General features: G+C 40.9%; 1 protein-coding gene across 3 annotated transcripts; it reads left to right on the top strand.

Annotated features, from left to right (window-relative positions):
* The first annotated feature begins 306 nt into the window (after window positions 1-306).
* fhad1 (forkhead-associated (FHA) phosphopeptide binding domain 1) lies at window positions 307-13,643 on the top strand. 3 transcript variants are annotated; one of them, XM_020051494.2, is made up of 26 exons: window positions 307-636; window positions 924-1,130; window positions 1,297-1,555; window positions 1,800-1,897; window positions 2,158-2,385; window positions 3,310-3,433; window positions 3,538-3,668; window positions 4,006-4,077; window positions 4,187-4,291; window positions 4,607-4,696; window positions 4,860-4,946; window positions 5,217-5,369; window positions 5,512-5,695; window positions 5,960-6,030; window positions 6,734-6,832; window positions 6,919-7,038; window positions 7,462-7,744; window positions 7,871-7,970; window positions 8,278-8,384; window positions 8,486-8,645; window positions 9,098-9,197; window positions 9,695-9,790; window positions 9,899-10,125; window positions 10,446-10,587; window positions 11,267-11,350; window positions 13,453-13,643. In XM_020051494.2, the coding sequence occupies exons 1-26, from the start codon at window positions 490-492 to the stop codon at window positions 13,495-13,497; spliced, it is 3,519 nt and encodes a 1,172-aa protein (XP_019907053.2). In that variant the 5' UTR covers window positions 307-489; the 3' UTR covers window positions 13,498-13,643. The 3 variants fall into 3 exon arrangements, with proteins under 3 accessions (XP_019907053.2, XP_034151643.1, XP_019907054.2); XM_034295752.1 differs by lacking the exon at window positions 13,453-13,643 and adding an exon at window positions 11,451-11,691; XM_020051495.2 differs by lacking the exon at window positions 13,453-13,643 and having other exon boundaries at window positions 11,267-11,691.
* Window positions 13,644-18,589: the final 4,946 nt, after the last annotated feature.

The following is an 18,589-nucleotide window of genomic DNA, read 5'->3' as shown; positions in this document are numbered from 1 at the left end:
TTTCGATGATTTATTTATTTTAGATGACGACAGTTTCTGGATATTTATAACTTTAAAATAATTATCTTTGTCAACCATTTCAGTATAATTTACTGCAGAAATTATATTCCACTTCACCAGTCTTTCGTTTTACTACTTGGTCATAAGTTGTAGTGACAAGTCACATATCAGATACAACACATGGTTAAAACCAAGGGCGGAGTCAAGTGTTTCCATGGTGCTGATATACATTCGGAAGTCTAGTTGTGTTTATACAATTCATGTGTTTTTTTCGTATCGTTTCTTCACGGCTGTTAAATGTTTTGGAATTTCAAGTAAACATTGCGTATAGAAATACAACTACTACTGCAACTAATTAATCGTATAAACAACTGAACCTTTGTCGTTAAACCGACTGAAGAATACTGTATTTACTAATTTCTTAAAGATAATATAAAATATGTTGCAAAATGTATGTAAATATCGTTAAACAATTTATATAAGCATAGTATGACTGGGAGCGAAGAATTTGCTAATATTATATATTTTCTAAAGCGGCAGATGAGGGGTTACCTAAAAGCTACGGGGTGGGTATTTAAACTTCAGGCCGAAACCACAACAGTAGGAAGACATAGGGATTGTGATTTATGTTTACTGGTAAGTTCCTATTTTGTCTCTCGAACTCCCAATATCTATCTATACTAAATTTGCTATTATTATGTTATTTATTTAAAAAAATAATAGGCTGCTGACCATACAATCAGCCAAGAGAAGAAGTGCAATGTTTTGTATAACAATGAAGTTGCATGTATGAAAAATTATGTTTATACAGCATTTTGGTAATGGAATGCATGCACTGCATGGCTTTTTTCATTGCTATTATGAAATCTTCTGCAACTGCCTGGTAAATTTTATAGTTGCCGGCTTATGCTCATGTTTGACAGAATGAAGGAGTTGAAGAGCATCATGCCCGTATTGTGTGGAGCAAATCGGAGCGCTGCTTTGTCCTCAGTGACCTCAACACCTCCCATGGTACCTACGTCAACGACTGTTGCATCCACAATGCAGCTGTGCGTCTTACCCCCGGTGATGAACTGAGCTTTGGCTGTGGCGGCTCCATCTACCAGCTAGCTATTGACAGCCCACCTATGGTATGATTGATGTAGTCTGTAATGTACACTGGGGAGCAGGCCATACTTCTAAGGTTATCGTTATTAGCCTGGCCTGTGGTGCTAATCTGCAGGTGAGCTGCAACGTCTCATTGTTGTTGAATGTGTCAACCTACAGCTGACGATTGGGTCTATGTCTTTCTTTCAGCTCCGCCCCCCTCCCATACATAACCGGACTGCCAGTCAGAACTCCCATCAGCTGATCGAGGAGCCCCCCCTCACCTCGTATCCCTCCTCCCCCTTCTCTCAGCTCCCTCTCCTACCTGGCAGTCCTTCTGTCCCTATTGCTTGGGTGTCGAGAGGCTCTTCCATTACCCCTCGCCCCCCTGATCGACAACGAGCGGCCACCGTGGGGGCCAAATGGACTGGTCAAAGCAACCTCTCCAAACAGCATGTGACCAGCTCACGTACGTAGATAAGGGGGCTAATGTTCAATTGTGTTGTGTCATTGCGCACAAAACGTACATGTGGTTTCAATAGGTTAAGGTGTGTGCAGAGGCAGTGCCGGCCCTAGGCTTTTGGGGGGCCCTAGTGGTCCGGGGCTCACTAGTATTCTGGGGCCCCCTAGCAGGCGGGGGCCCTAAGCAACACTTATGCCTAGGGCCACCCCTGTGCAGAGGTATTCCTTGTACATGAGACTGTGTTTTGCAGGGATTTGGACTGGACCTATAGGAAGAGGGCCCATTCAGAGGACAGATGCGATGGCATCTCAAAGTTCTCAGGCCCTGCAGCACCTGTTACAGGAGAAAGTGAGAATTTGTCTTCTCAGTGGTCTTGTTTTGTTGTTTGGTGTGATTTTGTAACCACCTAGGCCTTTATAAAATGCCAGTGTAGAAGCGCACCCATGTCTTGCCTTGTGTTATCCTCGTGAATATCTGATTCCTTTTTATTGAGCCCTTACCCCGTATTCCTTTTAAACTTTACAATACCAAAACTTTGAATAACTCTTTAAACAGCATAATAATATGCACCCCCTAGCAACTCTCTTGCTTTCGTGGACTCTGGCTAGGAGGAGAGGCTGCTGCGTCAGGAAGACCAGGTCCGCAGGCTGGTTGTGTTTGAGAGTGAGTCCCAGAGGAAGGACGGGGTGATTGCAGGGCTGAGAGACGAGGTGTCAGCTTTGAGACATCAGCTGACAATGAGTCAGCAGACCGACCATGACATCAAACACAGGTTGCTCAATATGGAGAGGGACATTAACGACAAGAGGGAGCAGATCGAGTTGGTGAAGGAACAGGTAGTTACTGCACACTGTGATACCCATTCATTGTTGGCCCAGACACACTGACTTACACAAACTGTGAAGTAACAAAGTAAAAAATACTTTGAGAGTATTTTACTGTTTATATTCTTGACAAATTTTACTTCTCTACATTCCTAAAGAACATAATGGACTTTTTAATCCATGTCAAGTTCATTATCCATGACTCTGAAAAATATGTTTATTACGTTACATTTGAATGCTTATTTACAAGTTCTATAAGGTTTTCTTAATATAAGGAAATGGAAATGGTTTATCAGGTGCTCCAGACTAACATTTTGTCCTGGTAACCAATCTCCTGCAGATTCCACAAAAAATGCTCAAACGTAATTTTTTGTCTATACTACCCTATTTGTAAATCGACCCGCCCGCCTAAGCCCAAGATTTCCACATTGAACAAGCTCCCAATCTGATAACACTTCCGATATGGAAAAGGTTTCCTCCTACACTCACATTCGCTGCAATATTTTGCTTGTATTGTATGTATGAGTGCAAAATCGTGTTTTAACATCTCGACACACAGAGGCAAAGCAATATTTTGGGAAGGCGGTCGCCTTTGAGTTTTGAATGCAGGAAAAACACTGGCATCTATTTTGTAATATGAAGTGGTTGACTCAACTTTTACTTGATGTAATGGACAACCGACTACAAATAACCTTTGCATGACCTTAGATAAGACTGTCATTCTCTGCCAACATCGAAGTGGTAACTTGCTCCTACCGTTTCATGGTCTAAAACATTGATAGAGGACAGTCTCACACGAGAAGCTGCACAGGTCCTAATCCAGTCACTTATCTCCAGCCTGGACTACTGCGAAGTCGTTGTCGGTTGGGTTTCCTGTGCTGTGGGCCCATTTGCCTGGGATCTGTTTAGCCTGATTGTAACTCATTCTTTGTTTAGATGATAGAACTGCAGAAGTGCTCCAGTGAGGTAATTAGGCAATCTGTCACTGAGCGAGACTTGAAGATCTCCAACATCAGAGGTCAGATGGAAAGACTAAAGAGGGAGAACCGCAATTCCACAGGTGTGTGTGTGTGTGTTTGAGTGTGCGAGCGTGGGTGTATTGTTCGTGTGCATGCTGGTGTCAATGCATTTCAGTGTCAGTCTTACAAACTGATATCGTTTCAGGTCTGATAACAAGCTTACAGAGAGACCTAGCTTCGAGGGAGAAGCAGGCTCTGAAACTGGCATCTGAGGTGGACAGACTCCGACAGGAAATTCGACGCAAGGACATTCAACTAGGATCTACTGCTACCAAGGTGCCACTTGTTTTATAGTATATTTCTCAATCTTTTCATATAATTGGTCTATTTCCTTAATTTTCCTTTCTCTTTAAAGTAATTTAATTAAATAATTAAAAATGTTATACTGTGCAATAGATTACTATTAATGTCTGTGCCCTTTAACAATGATTGCAGAGATTATTTATTGTCAAAACCAGAATTTTGGAGAGGCACCATTATTTAAACAGAGAAATTATTTGAATATGTAATTAAGGAAAAATTACTTATTAAGCAACATACAAATATCTTACTCATGGTTTTCTATCAACTGCTTGCCCTTTGAGACCCGATTCAGTTTTTCTTTTCTCTCCAGATCTCCACAATGAGCAAGAAGCACCAGGAAGAGTTGCTCAACCATGCTAATGAGGCAATGACCCTGAAGAAGGTAGAAAACTATTTCTCTGACCATGTTTGAATCCTGAAAGTAAATAGAGTAAGAATGCCTCTCCCTTTTGCATTATATTTTCCCTGTGGTTCTCTTTTGTCACCTGCAGAGCATTGAGAAGCTGGAAGATACTTTGAGGGAGAAGCAGAGGCTCCTGGAGCACCAAACAACAGAGAAGGACTTATTATATAACAGACTGAAGATGAAGTTTGAGGTTAGAATTTCATGTCATGGTTTTATGTTTAGCAACATTGTCAATTTGAGGTGCTTAGGATTTAGGTTTTGAACATTCTTCGAAATATTTTTCCAAATTGGTTATTTGTGGTGAGAAGATACCACCAAGGTTCTGGTTAGAACCCATACAATTCCTGTAAATTCTAAAGGGAGAATTTGTCACCTTTAGAGGAACATTTATCATAAACATATAACATCATTGGGATGACATGCTGTAGTTACATCTTTTGGAATCGTTTTTGTAAAACTCACTATAGCTCCAAGGCTCTAGGTTCACTATGATGGTGTGCTCTAGGAACAAGCTTCTATGTTGGCGGAGTATGAGACACAGAGGCACTCACAACAAGAGAGGAGCAAAGCTGAGCTTGAGCTGGTGCAAGCACAGGTAGGAAGAGGTTATAGTAGTGTCTTTCTAATTCTGTTTTCCAAAAAATACATAAATTACTTGAATTATACTCATAGAAATGAAAGTGTGATTTAATGAGATGTTAGCTTGTCATGAACTGAATTGGGAAGAAGCAATGAAGTAAGATAGTGTTTTATCTCAGGTTAAGCACTTTCGTGACCAGCTGCTGCTGATGTTATCCCCAGAGTCCAGTGATTCCACTTCCTGTGCGGCCTTGTCAGACCAGCAGGTTAGTGGGGCCTCTCAGCTGACAGAATAGAAACGACTGATTCATAATTTAAATGTATATTAAAGGTCCTGGAGAGCTACATATTATGATGGTTTGCAGTGTTGGGATAAAATTCATTTTAAACCAGTAAATACACTGACTGAGAACGAAAAACCTAAATAAAAATACATTTCAGTAAACAGCATTTTGTCATGATGGATTGCAGTGGTCAATCAAAGGAAGATGTTCATCCTTAATTTACTCGCTGTCTGTGAAATATGCTTGTTGTAGGTGCTACAGCAGCTGGCAGAGTTTCTAGGAGAGAAAGAGAGGCTTAAGAATAAGTTGGAGGAGTCAGAAAGAGGACTGCTTGAGGCCCTGGCTGAACACAAGATGGCAGCAGAGGACTCAGAAAAACTGAAGAGTAGGCTGGAAACTTGTCAGGTATTGCAATTGTAAAGGTTTTTTCATACTTTCACCTAAACACCCTAAATCACACACACACAAAAACACACTCATACCCTTGACCAAATAAGATACAGTTGGTCAGCTGGTATATCCATTGTCCACTCACATTTCATTACAGGAGCTGTGCTCTGCAGATGCCCTGAAGAAGGCCATGACCTCATTACAGGAAGAGAGTGTGTCTCCAGCTCTGGCCTGGGTCCAGGCTTCAGTCCTCTCCATAATGGCTACCCATCTGATGTTGCTTCAGAGTGCAACCCAGGCCCTGCTTAAATCTGGGATAGATGTTTCCCATACCACTGAAGGTGACTTCGAAAGTGTCTGTTCATATTTTGTTTTGTTTGTTTGTTTATGTCTTTAAAGGGGCATAAAAATAAGCAACAATCAGTAGACATCTGCAGTTAATGTTTTAAATAATATTTTCCTACATAATGAATCATACTGACTGATATTCCCCATTTTTAACTTCCTACCAGGGCAATGGTTCTCACACCTCTGGTCTGGGACCTTGATTACTACTCCGGTCCAAATGGGCTAAATATGGTCTGATGTCCTTTTGTATCCCACAGGAGTCCTGAATGGCATTACAACAATGGTCAATGAGCATCAGAGGAACAAAGTGGAGCTTCAACACCTGAAAGTAGGTCAAATGGATACCTCGCAAAGTTGCCTCGTCAATGTTGGTGAAGGTCAGTGTGACCTTGTCCTATACTGTACATAGACCTATACTGCTCCCTAAACCCAGGCAGTGTCTCAAGTTACTGATGACATTTTTTCAATATTTTGTAGATTTTGAAGATACTATTCTGGATTACAGTTTATGTTAATCCAGAATTCTGTGTCTTTCATCTAAATGTTACAGAACGTTCTTCCTAAAAGCCTTTTTATTTATTTTTTAAATTCCAGGTGTCACATTTTGGTGGGGCCTTTATCCTATGATATATAATTAAACGGTAAAGGGAACCCCAATTGTTGTAGAAATGATTAGGCCTTGTGTTAAGATAGCTGGTTAGCCGGGCTAATGGGTACAATTGATTGACTGATATTGCATGTGAAAAATAGCTTTTAACAAAAGAACAACTGTCACAAATGCACCACCTCAATCAAATCTGGACTAAGGCTCCCACAAAGGTCGAAGGTGAAGGATCACCTTTCTACACAGAACAGGGTTAGATCTTCATAAGCATAATTGCATTGCAAACTACATATGGAGAAAGTATATATTAGTCCCCAAACCCATGTTTATACACAACATTTTAGACAGTATGGTTATCCCTGCACTCAGTCTTACATTTCATGCCTGATCTTATGTTAATACTCCTATTTTGTTTTCTTTGGTGTAGGTACACCTTGAGAACCTCCAAGAGAGAGAAGCAAATTCCACAGAGCTGCAGGTGCATCTAAGAATTACCAGAGAGGAGCTGGAGCAGCATAAAAAGCAGGTTGGCTCTCACACATACATACACAAACTCCATCTCTGTTTTCAAAGTGCAGGTATATGACTGTCTCATCTCCTCTTTCCATGTAGATGGTTGTTAAACAGCATGATTTGGAGAAGGAGTTGGAGGAGAAGAAGGGAGAGTTGGAGGAGATGAAAGGAGAGTTGGAGGAGAAGAAGGGAGAGTTGGAAACAGTTAGACAAGCCCAGGTTTTTAATTTCCCTACTCTAGCCTATGTATACAGAAAGGGGCGCCACAAGGAATTTTGGGCCCCATGACAAAAAAATAAAATTGGGCCCCCTCTGCGCAGCTGTTACCAATTTCTTGGGGCCCCTGTCAGTCATGGGCCCTTGGAATTGTCCTAACGTTTCCCCTCTATATGGCACCCCTGTCTACAGAATACAGAGTGAATGCTGAGTTCAATATCAGTCTGTTTTATTTGTAATTTACTGCTTTATTTAACTCTTTCAAAATGAGTGCAGGCAACTAATAGAACTATCAAATGATGAAGCTACATGTAGATGAATCTACCAGCAGAACACTGAACCTGAACTAGCAAATGAACTAGGATTCGATCCGAGAAATAGATGCTACAATCCTCCTCCCCTCTATGCATTTTTCTTATTTCCCAGACTACACTGCAGCAGGAGGTTCAGACCCAGGAGGCCAGCTGGCACGCCATGCTGGAGGAGACGGGCAGGAGGGAAGAGAAGTGGCAGAGTGAGGTGCAGAAAGCATTGGAGAGAGGGTCAGAGGAGGAAAGGGAGCGCTACAGGGTCAGGGAGGTCGAGTACAGGGAGCAGGTGCGTCAGCACGCCCACACCATCGTTGCACTGGAGAAGAGCTTGGTCCAGAGCACACGGACAGCTCAGGAACTGAAGCAGGAGAGGGACACGCTGATTGGACAGCTGAGAGGTGAGGGTTGCCTGGAGTTTTAGGCTGTGTGGAGGACACATTAAGATGTGTAAAGCCCTGCAGATGTATTCGTTGCTAACTTGTTTTAACCTCTTAGGAATCATTATGTCTTGTAACTCTCCACAGCGTTGGAGTTGAAGAGTAGAACGTCTGTAAGAAGTCCCAGTCCTCTGGAGGCCCGGGCTCTGCAGGCCCCACAGGCCTCGGAGGCTAATACCACTTCAAGGTTATCTTGTTATAGTTTCTTTCAACTAAATGCAGGGACCTCTCACATTAAATCTGTGCATTACATCAACAGTTTGGATTGTGATTGATTCATTTGGCAAATACCATATTTGAATGCAAGGTTCTGTCTGCCTTCAGAGGTGACGTGGGACACGTATGTCCAGTAGATATTCCCTTGGGCTACTGAGGTCTAATGACAATGTCTCGCTCAATGTTTATTTCAGTGGAATGAGTGGTGACATAGAAAGTCTGGTTATCTGGGCCAAATCAGTAAAATGCCTCTAATAGTATTGTTCTCCTCTCCTCAGGGCTGACTTGGCCCAGTCTCAGCTGGAAATGCATAGCCAGGGTGACATCATCGAAGCTTTAAGTCGTGACCTGGCTTCAGCCAATTCCAGGATAACAGACCTGACAGGTACACTATAGCTTCTGAAACTCTCTGTGTTTCTACATATGTGCCTGCCTGTTTTTGTGTTACACAATGCCTACTGTGTTTGTGTGTCTGTGTGTTGGCAGGGGAGCTAAGTGAGAAACAGAAGATGGAGTTAGAGCAGCTTAAAGCTCTGGTGGTTGATCAGAGGGTCCAATTAAGCATGCTCACTCAAAAGCTAATGCTGATGTCTCAACTCATAGAGCAGAAAGGGGAGGAGCTTCAGAAAGTCAGGGATGAATTAAGGTAAGTCTGAGATTTGTCTCTTAAAGAACAGGCTTCCCTTTGTTGGAAACTAAATATTGGTTTGTATGAATTATTGCTAGATAATAAAGAATGACCGAACAACATTTATAAGAAGTATAAATTCTTACTCTAGCGCATACATTTGACCACAATGTATGTGAATTGAGTCTTTAAAGTGACCAATTCCTTCTCAAGAATCTGGGTGGGAGGGTGTAAGGAATATTTTAGAATGATATAGTTAGTACTGTTGTATTCTGTAAAATGTAATATTTATCGGTGAACACGCAAATCAAATGCCTTTCTTGGGCTGAGCTTAACACGCAGCACTCCTAATAAACATGTATGGCCACGCAAGACTGGTCTGAGATAGGAGTGGGTTAGGAGACGTCAGGAAGAGGAAGGTTACCAATTCCCATTCTGACAATTGAAATTGATGGGTGGTGCCCTGCCAGGCTTTGTCAGGTGGACCTGGAGAAGAGGCTTACGGCAGAGAGAGAGATGAAGGACAAGAGGGCAAACCCAAGGCAGCCTGACATAACACCACAAACCAAGGTGAGTGGAATAGCATAGATGCCCATCTTTACAAACAGTCAGAATGGAGTAGTAATGATCATCATCATTTTTGAAAGGTAAAATAATACAACCCTGTGTCCAAAAAAGTTGGGAAACTGTGCAAATAAAAACAGAATGAGTCCCTACAAGAAGATAGTGAGCCTGACAAAAGTCTGCTCAAGGACCTGGCCACATCACCAGTACGAACATACCCATCTATTAGCCAGCATCAGCATACTCCGGGATTGTGTTCATTAGGCACGAAATGGAAGAAAACTGAATGAACCAGAGAGGGACTAACTGAACTCGTGCCAACTATGTTTTTTTATTTTTCCCGTATCAAAACTCTTTTAAAAGCTTTCTTTTGTTTACTTTAATGAACCTAATACTCATTCTGTTGAGAAATGAATCTGAATAATTATGGTTATGATATCTGGTGTGTGGTCATAAGTGTGATGTTTTCCAGTGTATGATACATAATAATAATATCATTCTAGAATGGTTGGCCACACCCTGGAGAGTTTCGGGGGGAAACCCTGGACCACAGTTCCAGGCTGGACCTATCAGATGCTCTGGACCTCAGTGAGAGGACGGTGAGTGGAAGGATGCTCTTAGGGGAGAGGTGTAGGTTATTATCAAAACTCAATGACAGGTTATAACCTGTTTTATAATTCTCTTGTTTGACCCCGCATTGCTCTCAGTATCTGGATCTTGCTAGGGCACTGTGTAAGGCTCTGGAGTTGAGCGAGGGTCAGCTGGAGGGGTGCATGCCTCTGCAACACCTATCCCAGGAGGAGAGGGCCCGTCTGGGCTCGTTGCGTCACACGGACCTGGATCTGCTCCTGAGCCGCGTAGCACTACAGCAAAGCCACGCCGAGCGCTTGGAGAACCTACTGCAGCAGGAGCACAGGGAAATGACTGCTCTCCGGTAGGGAATCACAGGAACTACAGGGCCTTGAAATTCCCCTGTGGTGTACATTTTCATTAGAGTCAATGACAGGGTTGTGGCTGTCAGTCGTGGGAAAGTTGAGCGATATGTGTAAGCACTTCGCAGAAAACCGATACAGTTCTGACACAATTGTCTTCACACTTCAACTCCGGGGGGGAGGGGCTGTATCAAAAATGAGGCACACGCTACTTCTGACATATTCTTTGATGTCTCAGAAAATGTAGCATAACAGAAACAAGCCCTTACTGAGGTCACATTTTATTAAGTTAAATTCTCCTCCCCTTCCTTCCCACGCCCAGGGAAAGCCAGGCGGCAGACCAAGAACACCAGGCCAGACTGGATATCCTGAAGAACAAACTGGAGGCAGAGAGCCAGGAGAGCTCCCTGCTCCACAAGGCCTTACTTCACACCCAGAACAGCAAGGCAGTAAAGAACCATAAGGTATAGGAAGTAGGAGGGGGTGTTGATGAAACATTGAAACCCAGGGGACATTTTTTTTGGACCTGTATTCACCTTGATGTACAGTAGATTGAACCAGGCCTGCAAAGAGCTGCAAGGTTGAGACACGTTAAAAAACTTAGGTAACTACCCTTTTCTGCATTCATTGATGTTAATATTTTCAGGTTTTAAATCATGTCTGTATAATAGACATAGTATAAACCTATAAGAAGGGTCCGTGGGAGTGACTCAAAACAACTGCTGTATTAAGACACTGTACATTGGGTATGGTTAAATCCCAGGTACTGTATGAATCATGTAATTCATTCCAAATAGAACAGATTCAAATAAACACTGACATCTTTTCCAGGTCATTTGCCCATGCTAAGACAAGCTATGCTGATTCAAGTTAGAATGGACAGAACTGGTCATTTGCCCAATAAACAAATCAATACACCCTTGCATGTACGCACACACAAACACTCACAAACACTGGTAGTATTAGCTATTTATAAGGGGGCCTCTGGATTTTTGTGCTGAAGTGTGCTCTTCTCACTATTCACCCCCCCCTTCTCTACTCCTTGATTTCTTCCTATCCTCCCCCCTCATTCTTCCCTCTCCTCTGATCTATTTCACTATACTCCTCACCTCCCTGTCCTCTCGTCTTCTCTGTCCTCTACAGGCAGTGAGTGTGAAGAGAGTTCAGAAGAAGAGTGGACAAAAGACATCAACTGACAGTAGTATCTGTACTGAGGCCAATGACAAGGTGATCCCGTCCTTTAACTGGAAACCAAAAACTGACAAATGAATAGTCTATCAACTGATTTTGTGTTTGTTTTTCACTTGCCTGTATTGCCACATTCCAGACATGTGAAAGCACTGCATTTTGAATGTGTTGAGGACCCCCAGAGCCAGTGTGGAGAGGCCCTGAGTTTAATGATTTGGATACTGTTCCATCCAACATGTCTCTGTCACACTAGCAAGCAAGAGAGCAAGCAAGTTTATTTATATATCACAATTCATACATCGAAGCAATTCACTGTGCTTTACAAAGACAAATATATGAAAGTACAATAACATGAAAACAGATACTCAAATGCAAACATCAAAAGCAAATTAATACATCATAATAATAAAAAATACAATAAGAAAACATATAAAGATACAAATGGGATAAAAACATAGGAAGCTATGAGGCTAAACAGTGTGGTTAAGTGCTCAGTCATAGGCACGTGAGAAGAGGAGTGTTTTTAACCTGGATTTAAAAATGTATACATTTGGGGCACGTCTAAGATCTTCTGGTAGTTTATTCCAGTTTTGTAAAACATAAGTGCTAAACGCAGCTTCTCCATGTTTAGTTTGGACTCTGGGCTCTACTAGCTGACCTGTGTTCATGGTTCTATAAGTGTTCTATGATCTACAGACCGTTAGCACCCTAGATTTACAATGAGTATTAACTTCCTCATCTTGTCTCTTCAGTTCTGTGCCAAGTACAGAAACTTTAATTTTTATCTAATAGTCAACTTGTTCTAACTTCCTTTTACTCTCGTAAAATAAGAACCTAGTGTTTATTATTTGAAATGAACCCGCCCACCTAAGCTTAGACTGTATTTATTTGTTGTCGCTGTGCTGTATCATGGCCAAAGCGTCCATTTCAGCTACTATTTCAGGCTGCACTAACAACCGACATGTTTGCCTGAACTGCGGGTACTGCACAAGGATGAAAAGGGAATGTTATTGCCCCTATTTCTGGTTCTCCTTTGTTCCCATTCTCCCTCCATTATTTCCTTCACCATACCTTTCCTGCACATTAAGCCTCAAGACTATCGTTTTCCATAACCACTGTAGGAAGACAGACAATTCATTAATCGTCAGTGTGTGTATGTGTGCTTAGAGGTGATCAATGCCTATGAGTATTCATCTCTCACTGTTCTTAGTATTTCACTCTCAGGCAATTGGTATGCCTTTGATTTCCACAAATTGTCCAAAGCCCTATATTGAGTTGTTGTAATTACAGTGTGTGTATGTGTTGAGCTCAGTAATTACTGCTCCTCCTCAGTCAAACCCTTATGAGAGCACATAAACAGCTATTTGGCGTTGTGCAACTACATTGTGTAACTTTTAAATTTTTACAATGCCCTCCATTACCTTAGGTATTTCTGCAAGATTTTTATCATGTACAATGCATAACAAGTTCACACATCCTTATTAAAATTTAACTTTTGTTACGTTAAGGCTGAAATCAATCAAATTATTAAGAAAATTGGTTTGTGATTCATTTTTAGTTTTCATATCTCTGTATGTAAGCATATATATTGAGGTTTGGACCCCAGGGCTACAGGAGAGGCCCCCCAGAGCCTGTGTGAAATGGCCCTGATGTTTACTCGGTTACCTTTTTAACATCTCAAATTTCATTAATCACATTCCTAGTTCTTTATTGCAAACAACATGTCAATTACATAATATATACATACAGAATCAAGCTGCTGAGAATGTAAAGAAACACTAAGCCTGTCGGAGTACAGTGTGCAGGAGTGAGGACATTCATATGGTGCATTCCAGTGTTGTAGGTCTTGAATCTGTATGGGTAGGTTTTCCCAGCATTAGAATGATGAAGCCTTTTCTTTCTGTTTACAAAAAGTACACACAGAAGGCGAAAGTATTATACAGTTACATTTTTATTAAAGTATTTCACAGAACAACCACTTCTAAGTCTGAAAGACAGAAATGTACCATGATTTTACACTGGTGATGTTTTTCTGTGTACTAATAATTTACATTTTATACCCTTGTAAGTACACTTGTATAGGAAAGTAACCTCTGTACTTTCTGTACATTTGTGTCCCCTGTGGAAATCCAACCCACAAGTCTGGTGTCTTTTGCAAAAACCTCTACCAACTACACAGGACCTAAAACAAAAAAGGCCATATGTAATCTTCTAGCTAGTAAGAAATCCAAATCTCATTTGAAAGTCACATCACATTCTAATGTCCAAGCTCTTACAAAAATACAGTAAAGCAATTTTTATCATAGGTACACTTCAACTGTGAGAGATGGAATCTAAGGCCCGTCTGAAGTTTGCCAATGACTATCTGGATGATCCAGAGGAGGAATGGGAGAAGGTCATGTGGTCTGATGAGACAAAAATAGAGCTTTCTGGTCTAAACTCCACTCATCGTTTTTGGAGGAAGAAGGATGAGTACAACCCCAAGAACACCATCCCAACTGTGAAGCATGGAGGTGGAAACATCATTCTTTGGGGATGCTTTTCTACAAAGGGGACAGGACGACTGCACTGTATTGAGGGGAGGATGGATGGGGCCATGTATCGCGAGATCTTGGCCAACAACCTCCTTCCCTCAGTAAGAGCATTGAAGATGGGTCGTGGCTGGGTCTTCCAGCATGACAACGACCCGAAACACACAGCCAGGGCAACTAAGGAGTGACTCCGTTAGAAGCATCTCAAGGTCCTGGAGTGGCCTAGCCAGTCTCCAGACCTGAACCCAATAGAAAATCTTTGGAGGGAGCTGAAAGTCTGTAAAGGATCTGGAGAAGGTCTGTATGGAGGAGTGGGCCAAAATCCCTGCTGCAGTGTGTGCAAACCTGGTCAAGAACTACAGGAAATGTATGATCTCTGTAATTGCAAACAAAGGTTTCTGTACCAAATATTAAGTTCTGCTTTTCTGATGTATCAAATACTTATGTCATGCAATAAAATGCAAATTAATTACTTAAAAATCATACAATGTGATTTTCTGGATTTTCTGGATTTAGTCACAGTTGAAGAGTACCTATGATAAAAATGACAGACTTCTACATGGTTTGTAAGTGGGAAAACCTGCAAAATCGGCAGTGTATCAAATTCTTGTTCTCCCCACTGTATCTCACAGTGTGAAAGTGACCTCACTCTATTTAAGACATATCATCACTAATCATAATGACGTTCAGTAGGATGCCGTATTCTGTTAGTTTAGATGGGCTAGAATTAGTTTGTCACTTTTTTCTTCAGATGGACATTTATGTAACTTTTGTTCCTTTGTCAAAAAAAATTACTGAAGCTTGTATGTATCAAAGGAAAGCAAATGGCTTTAATTAAGTACAGATTGAGAAATGTATATGATCCTCCCCAGAAACTGGCCAGTTTATTAACTGAGAAGGGGATTCCTCTTCTCTGTGCCTATGGTCAAAGTGTTAATCAACAGGGCATAGACATCTTCAGCCTAATTAGAGGAGAGAGAGAGAGTTAACCCATGGTTTGTGAAATTACATTACAAGGGAACTATTGTGACCAAACAATGTCAATGCAATTCAAACACTACAAGTACATACATTCACTATGATCACATTTTGACCTGCCTTGTGCTGAGGGTTGGAGGCTCACCTCACTCAGGCATCTAACGTTTCAGGAGGGCTGCAGTGTTCTAACGAGGAGAAAAAACACGACAGCCAGAAGAGCTGTTTTGTACACAATGAACTCCATAAGTATATTACAGCACTGTTACATATGTATACAGTGTCTATGGGGTTAAAGTGTTGACTGAGAGCTTTTATTTGGAGGTTGTTGGAAGAATACTGTCAATATGAAGAAAAAAACCTAACAACAGTCCAACAGATTGGAAATGCACTCCAGGAGGTTGGCATTTGTCAAAGACTACTGTAAGCAGAAGAATACATCAGCAGAACATCAAAGAATACACCACAGCATACAAACCACTAGTAAGTACAGAGCAGCTAGATTACAGTTTGGTAAAACCAAAAGATCCGAAAAGAACATGTAGATTTCTGAAAGTAACACCTTTGGACAGATGAAACCTATACCAAGTGATGGATAGAGGAAAGAATGAATGAAAAAGTGCCCATGACCCAAATCATTGATGATGTGACAGCTGACATCAGCAAAGGGGATATGAGTGTCTGCTAAACAACAAACATTTTAAACAAAGAGGTAAACAGACAGGGTCTATATGAAGATGCTAGCTGACATTGTATTAGTAATGACATTACAAAATACAAAAACATACAATCATAACTAAAAATGTTTTACTAACTTAAACTGTTGAATCCTGGGCTACATCCAGTCCAAGCGATTGACAAATGACAACATGAGCAAAAGTGATTTGAGCAACCTAGTTTTATCCAGCACCTTCAAGGAGCTTGGCTTGCACAGGCAAATGAGGACATATACTCACCTAAAGGATTATTAGGAACACCTGTTCAATTTCTCATTAATGCAATTATCTAATCAGCCAATCACATGGCAGTTGCTTCAATGCATTTAGGGGTGTGTTCTTGGTCAAGACAATCTCCTGAACTCCAAACTGAATGTCAGAATGGGAAAGAAAGGTGATTTAAGCAATTTTGAGCGTGGCATGGTTGTTGGTGCCAGACGGGCCGGTCTGAGTATTTCACAATCTGATCAGTTACTGGGATTTTCATGCACAACCATTTCTAGGGGTTTACAAAGAATGGTGTGAAAAGGGAAAAACATCCAGTATACGGCAGTCCTGTGGGCGAAAATGCCTTGTTGATGCTAGAGGTCAGAGGAGAATGGGCCGACTGATTCAAGCTGATAGAAGAGCAACTTTGACTGAAATAACCACTCGTTACAACCGAGGTATGCAGCAAAGCATTTGTGAAGCCACAACATGCACAACCTTGAGGTGGATGGGCTACAACAGCAGAAGACCCCACCGGGTACCACTCATCTCCACTACAAATAGGAAAAAGAGGCTACAATTTGCACAAGCTCACAAAAATTGGACAGTTGAAGACTAGAAGAATGTTGCCTGGTCTGATGAGTCTCGATTTTGGCGTAAACAGAATGAGAACATGGATCCATCATGCCTTGTTACCACTGTGCAGGCTGGTGGTGTTGGTGTAATGGTTTGGGGGATATTTTCTTGGCACACTTTAGGCCCCTAAGTGCCAATTGGGCATCGTTTAAATGCCACGGCCTACCTGAGCATTGTTTCTGAGGTCCATCCCTTTATGACCACCATGTACCCATCCTCTGATGGCTACTTCCAGCAGGATAATGCACCATGTCACAAAGTTCGAATCATTTCAAATTGGTTTCTTGAACATGACAATGAGTTCACTGTACTGAAATGGCCCCCACAGTCACCAGATCTCAAACCAATAGAGCATCTTTGGGATGTGGTGGAACGGGAGCTTCGTGCCCTGGATGTGCATCCCACAAATCTCCATCAACTGCAAGATGCTATCCTAGCAATATGGGCCAACATTTCTAAAGAATTCTTTCAGCACCTTGTTGAATCATTGACACGTAGAATGAAGGCAGTTCTGAAGGCGAAAGGAGGTCAAACACAGTATTAGTATGGTGTTCCTAATAATCCTTTGGGTGAGTGTATGATTTCCATTGTTTTTCCTCCTGCGTGTTCAGGAGACACCAGCTTGTCTATGTAACAGCATGAATAATAAACGTTAATAACTTTGGCTGTGAGTGATGGAAAAAAACAACCTCAAAAACAACTGATGGAAAAATTACATTGCTATTTTTGATAAACATACAGTCACACCTTGAATATAGTCACTAGATTCTCAAATGTCTCTCAAGTGACTCCGGCAGTGTGTTATTGGCTTATCACAAAAATGACAACTATTTACAGACACCTAACTGTCATTGAATTGTACGGTATCTACTAGTAAACCCAGTCTCAACTCCAAGTCTTCGATGTCAACAAGTCAGCACATCCTTCCCAGTATTTCATAATTGTATTGTTGCCTTTTGCAATACCTCATAATTCTACCACAATGTTTCACAAGGGTCTAAAATCTACCCTTCTGTATAGTAGGGTAACTTGGGTGAAAATGCCCCCCATAAGGTAAATTGGTATTTTCTAACTCAAAAAAAGCAATGCTTGGTCAGATTTTTACATCAACATATTGACTAGAGTCAGACAAGTACATTTGGGAGAAGAACATAGTTATTGGGCAGAATAATTATATTTTATTTCAACTTAATCAAATGCCAAACTATGTAAATGGGACATTTTACCCCACTATCAGGGAAAATGCCCCTCCCAATGGGGTAAAATGCCCTGTTGATTTTTTTATTTTTTTTACCTCTAATTAAGATTTTTTCCATATTTAGGTGCCAAATTATTCTGGCAATGTAATCTATACCATTGAAAATAATTCAATCTTGATTGCAGTATTTAAGTGAGTTAACAAAACCAATTTTACCATATTGTAAGAATACGACTCAGGGGCAGAGGTTTGGTCCCAATTGCAGAGTGAGCGGATGAGGTTTTAATATACCATCCAGAGATGGGCAACAAACGTGGTCAGGAATACAAGCAGAGGTTGGTACACAGAAAGACACACTAGGATTTGGCTAACTCAAAAAAGAAAGGACAGGCTAGGGTCAATAACTGTTATAAAGCTATCACACAACTTTGGACTGGTCTTAGTACATTGTACACCTACAAACAATACCTCACACAGAAAGGTGTATGGACCTGGCCTATATACAGAAGGGGTGATGAGGAACAGGTGTTTAGAATTCCAGTGATTTTGAGAGGGGAGGAATGGTGCATTTGTGGGAGCTGGAATCTTGGAACTCTGAGTCATCTTGTTGAAGTGTTTGTGGGCTAGAGCTGTACTGTATGCCGACCGTACACATATATTGCACATTCCAATATCCAAAATAAAAAATATATGTATAAAAATTATTACAGTTTAAAATAACTTGACTATTTTTAAATATGTTTTGTTAACTGTAAAGAATTATTAAGTTAAAAACATTAAATCAATAATATTGAGCATTCAATATCAGTGCCAGGCTTATTATATTAGATGTTAATATGCTTAGTAAACTATTAAACTAAAAACTACTTATATTAGGCTATATCTTGAACTTTTTTATATTTCAGCATTTTTTTTTTATAATTTTGTCATATTTTACCAATATATTCTCAGGGATAAAATAGGTGAATTTTGCCCCAAACATAATCACAACAAAAACACGATTGCTATAAAAAAG

The sequence above is a fragment of the Esox lucius genome, chromosome 12, assembly GCF_011004845.1.
Source record: "Esox lucius isolate fEsoLuc1 chromosome 12, fEsoLuc1.pri, whole genome shotgun sequence".
NCBI classification, from domain to species: domain Eukaryota; kingdom Metazoa; phylum Chordata; class Actinopteri; order Esociformes; family Esocidae; genus Esox; species Esox lucius.
Note: the sequence above shows the minus strand (reverse complement) of the source record. Positions and strands in the feature narration are given on the sequence as shown.

What these genes read in the sequence shown, in the direction of transcription:
- fhad1 (XM_020051494.2), top strand. Translation starts at nt 490, where the DNA reads ATGACTGGGAGCGAAGAATTTGCTAATATTATATATTTTCTAAAGCGG. An exon ending in TGGAGCTTCAACACCTGAAA is followed by an intron (nt 6,031 to 6,733) that starts GTAGGTCAAATG and finishes TCTTTGGTGTAG; the next exon opens with GTACACCTTGAGAACCTCCA. An exon ending in AAAGTCAGGGATGAATTAAG is followed by an intron (nt 8,646 to 9,097) that starts GTAAGTCTGAGA and finishes GTGCCCTGCCAG; the next exon opens with GCTTTGTCAGGTGGACCTGG.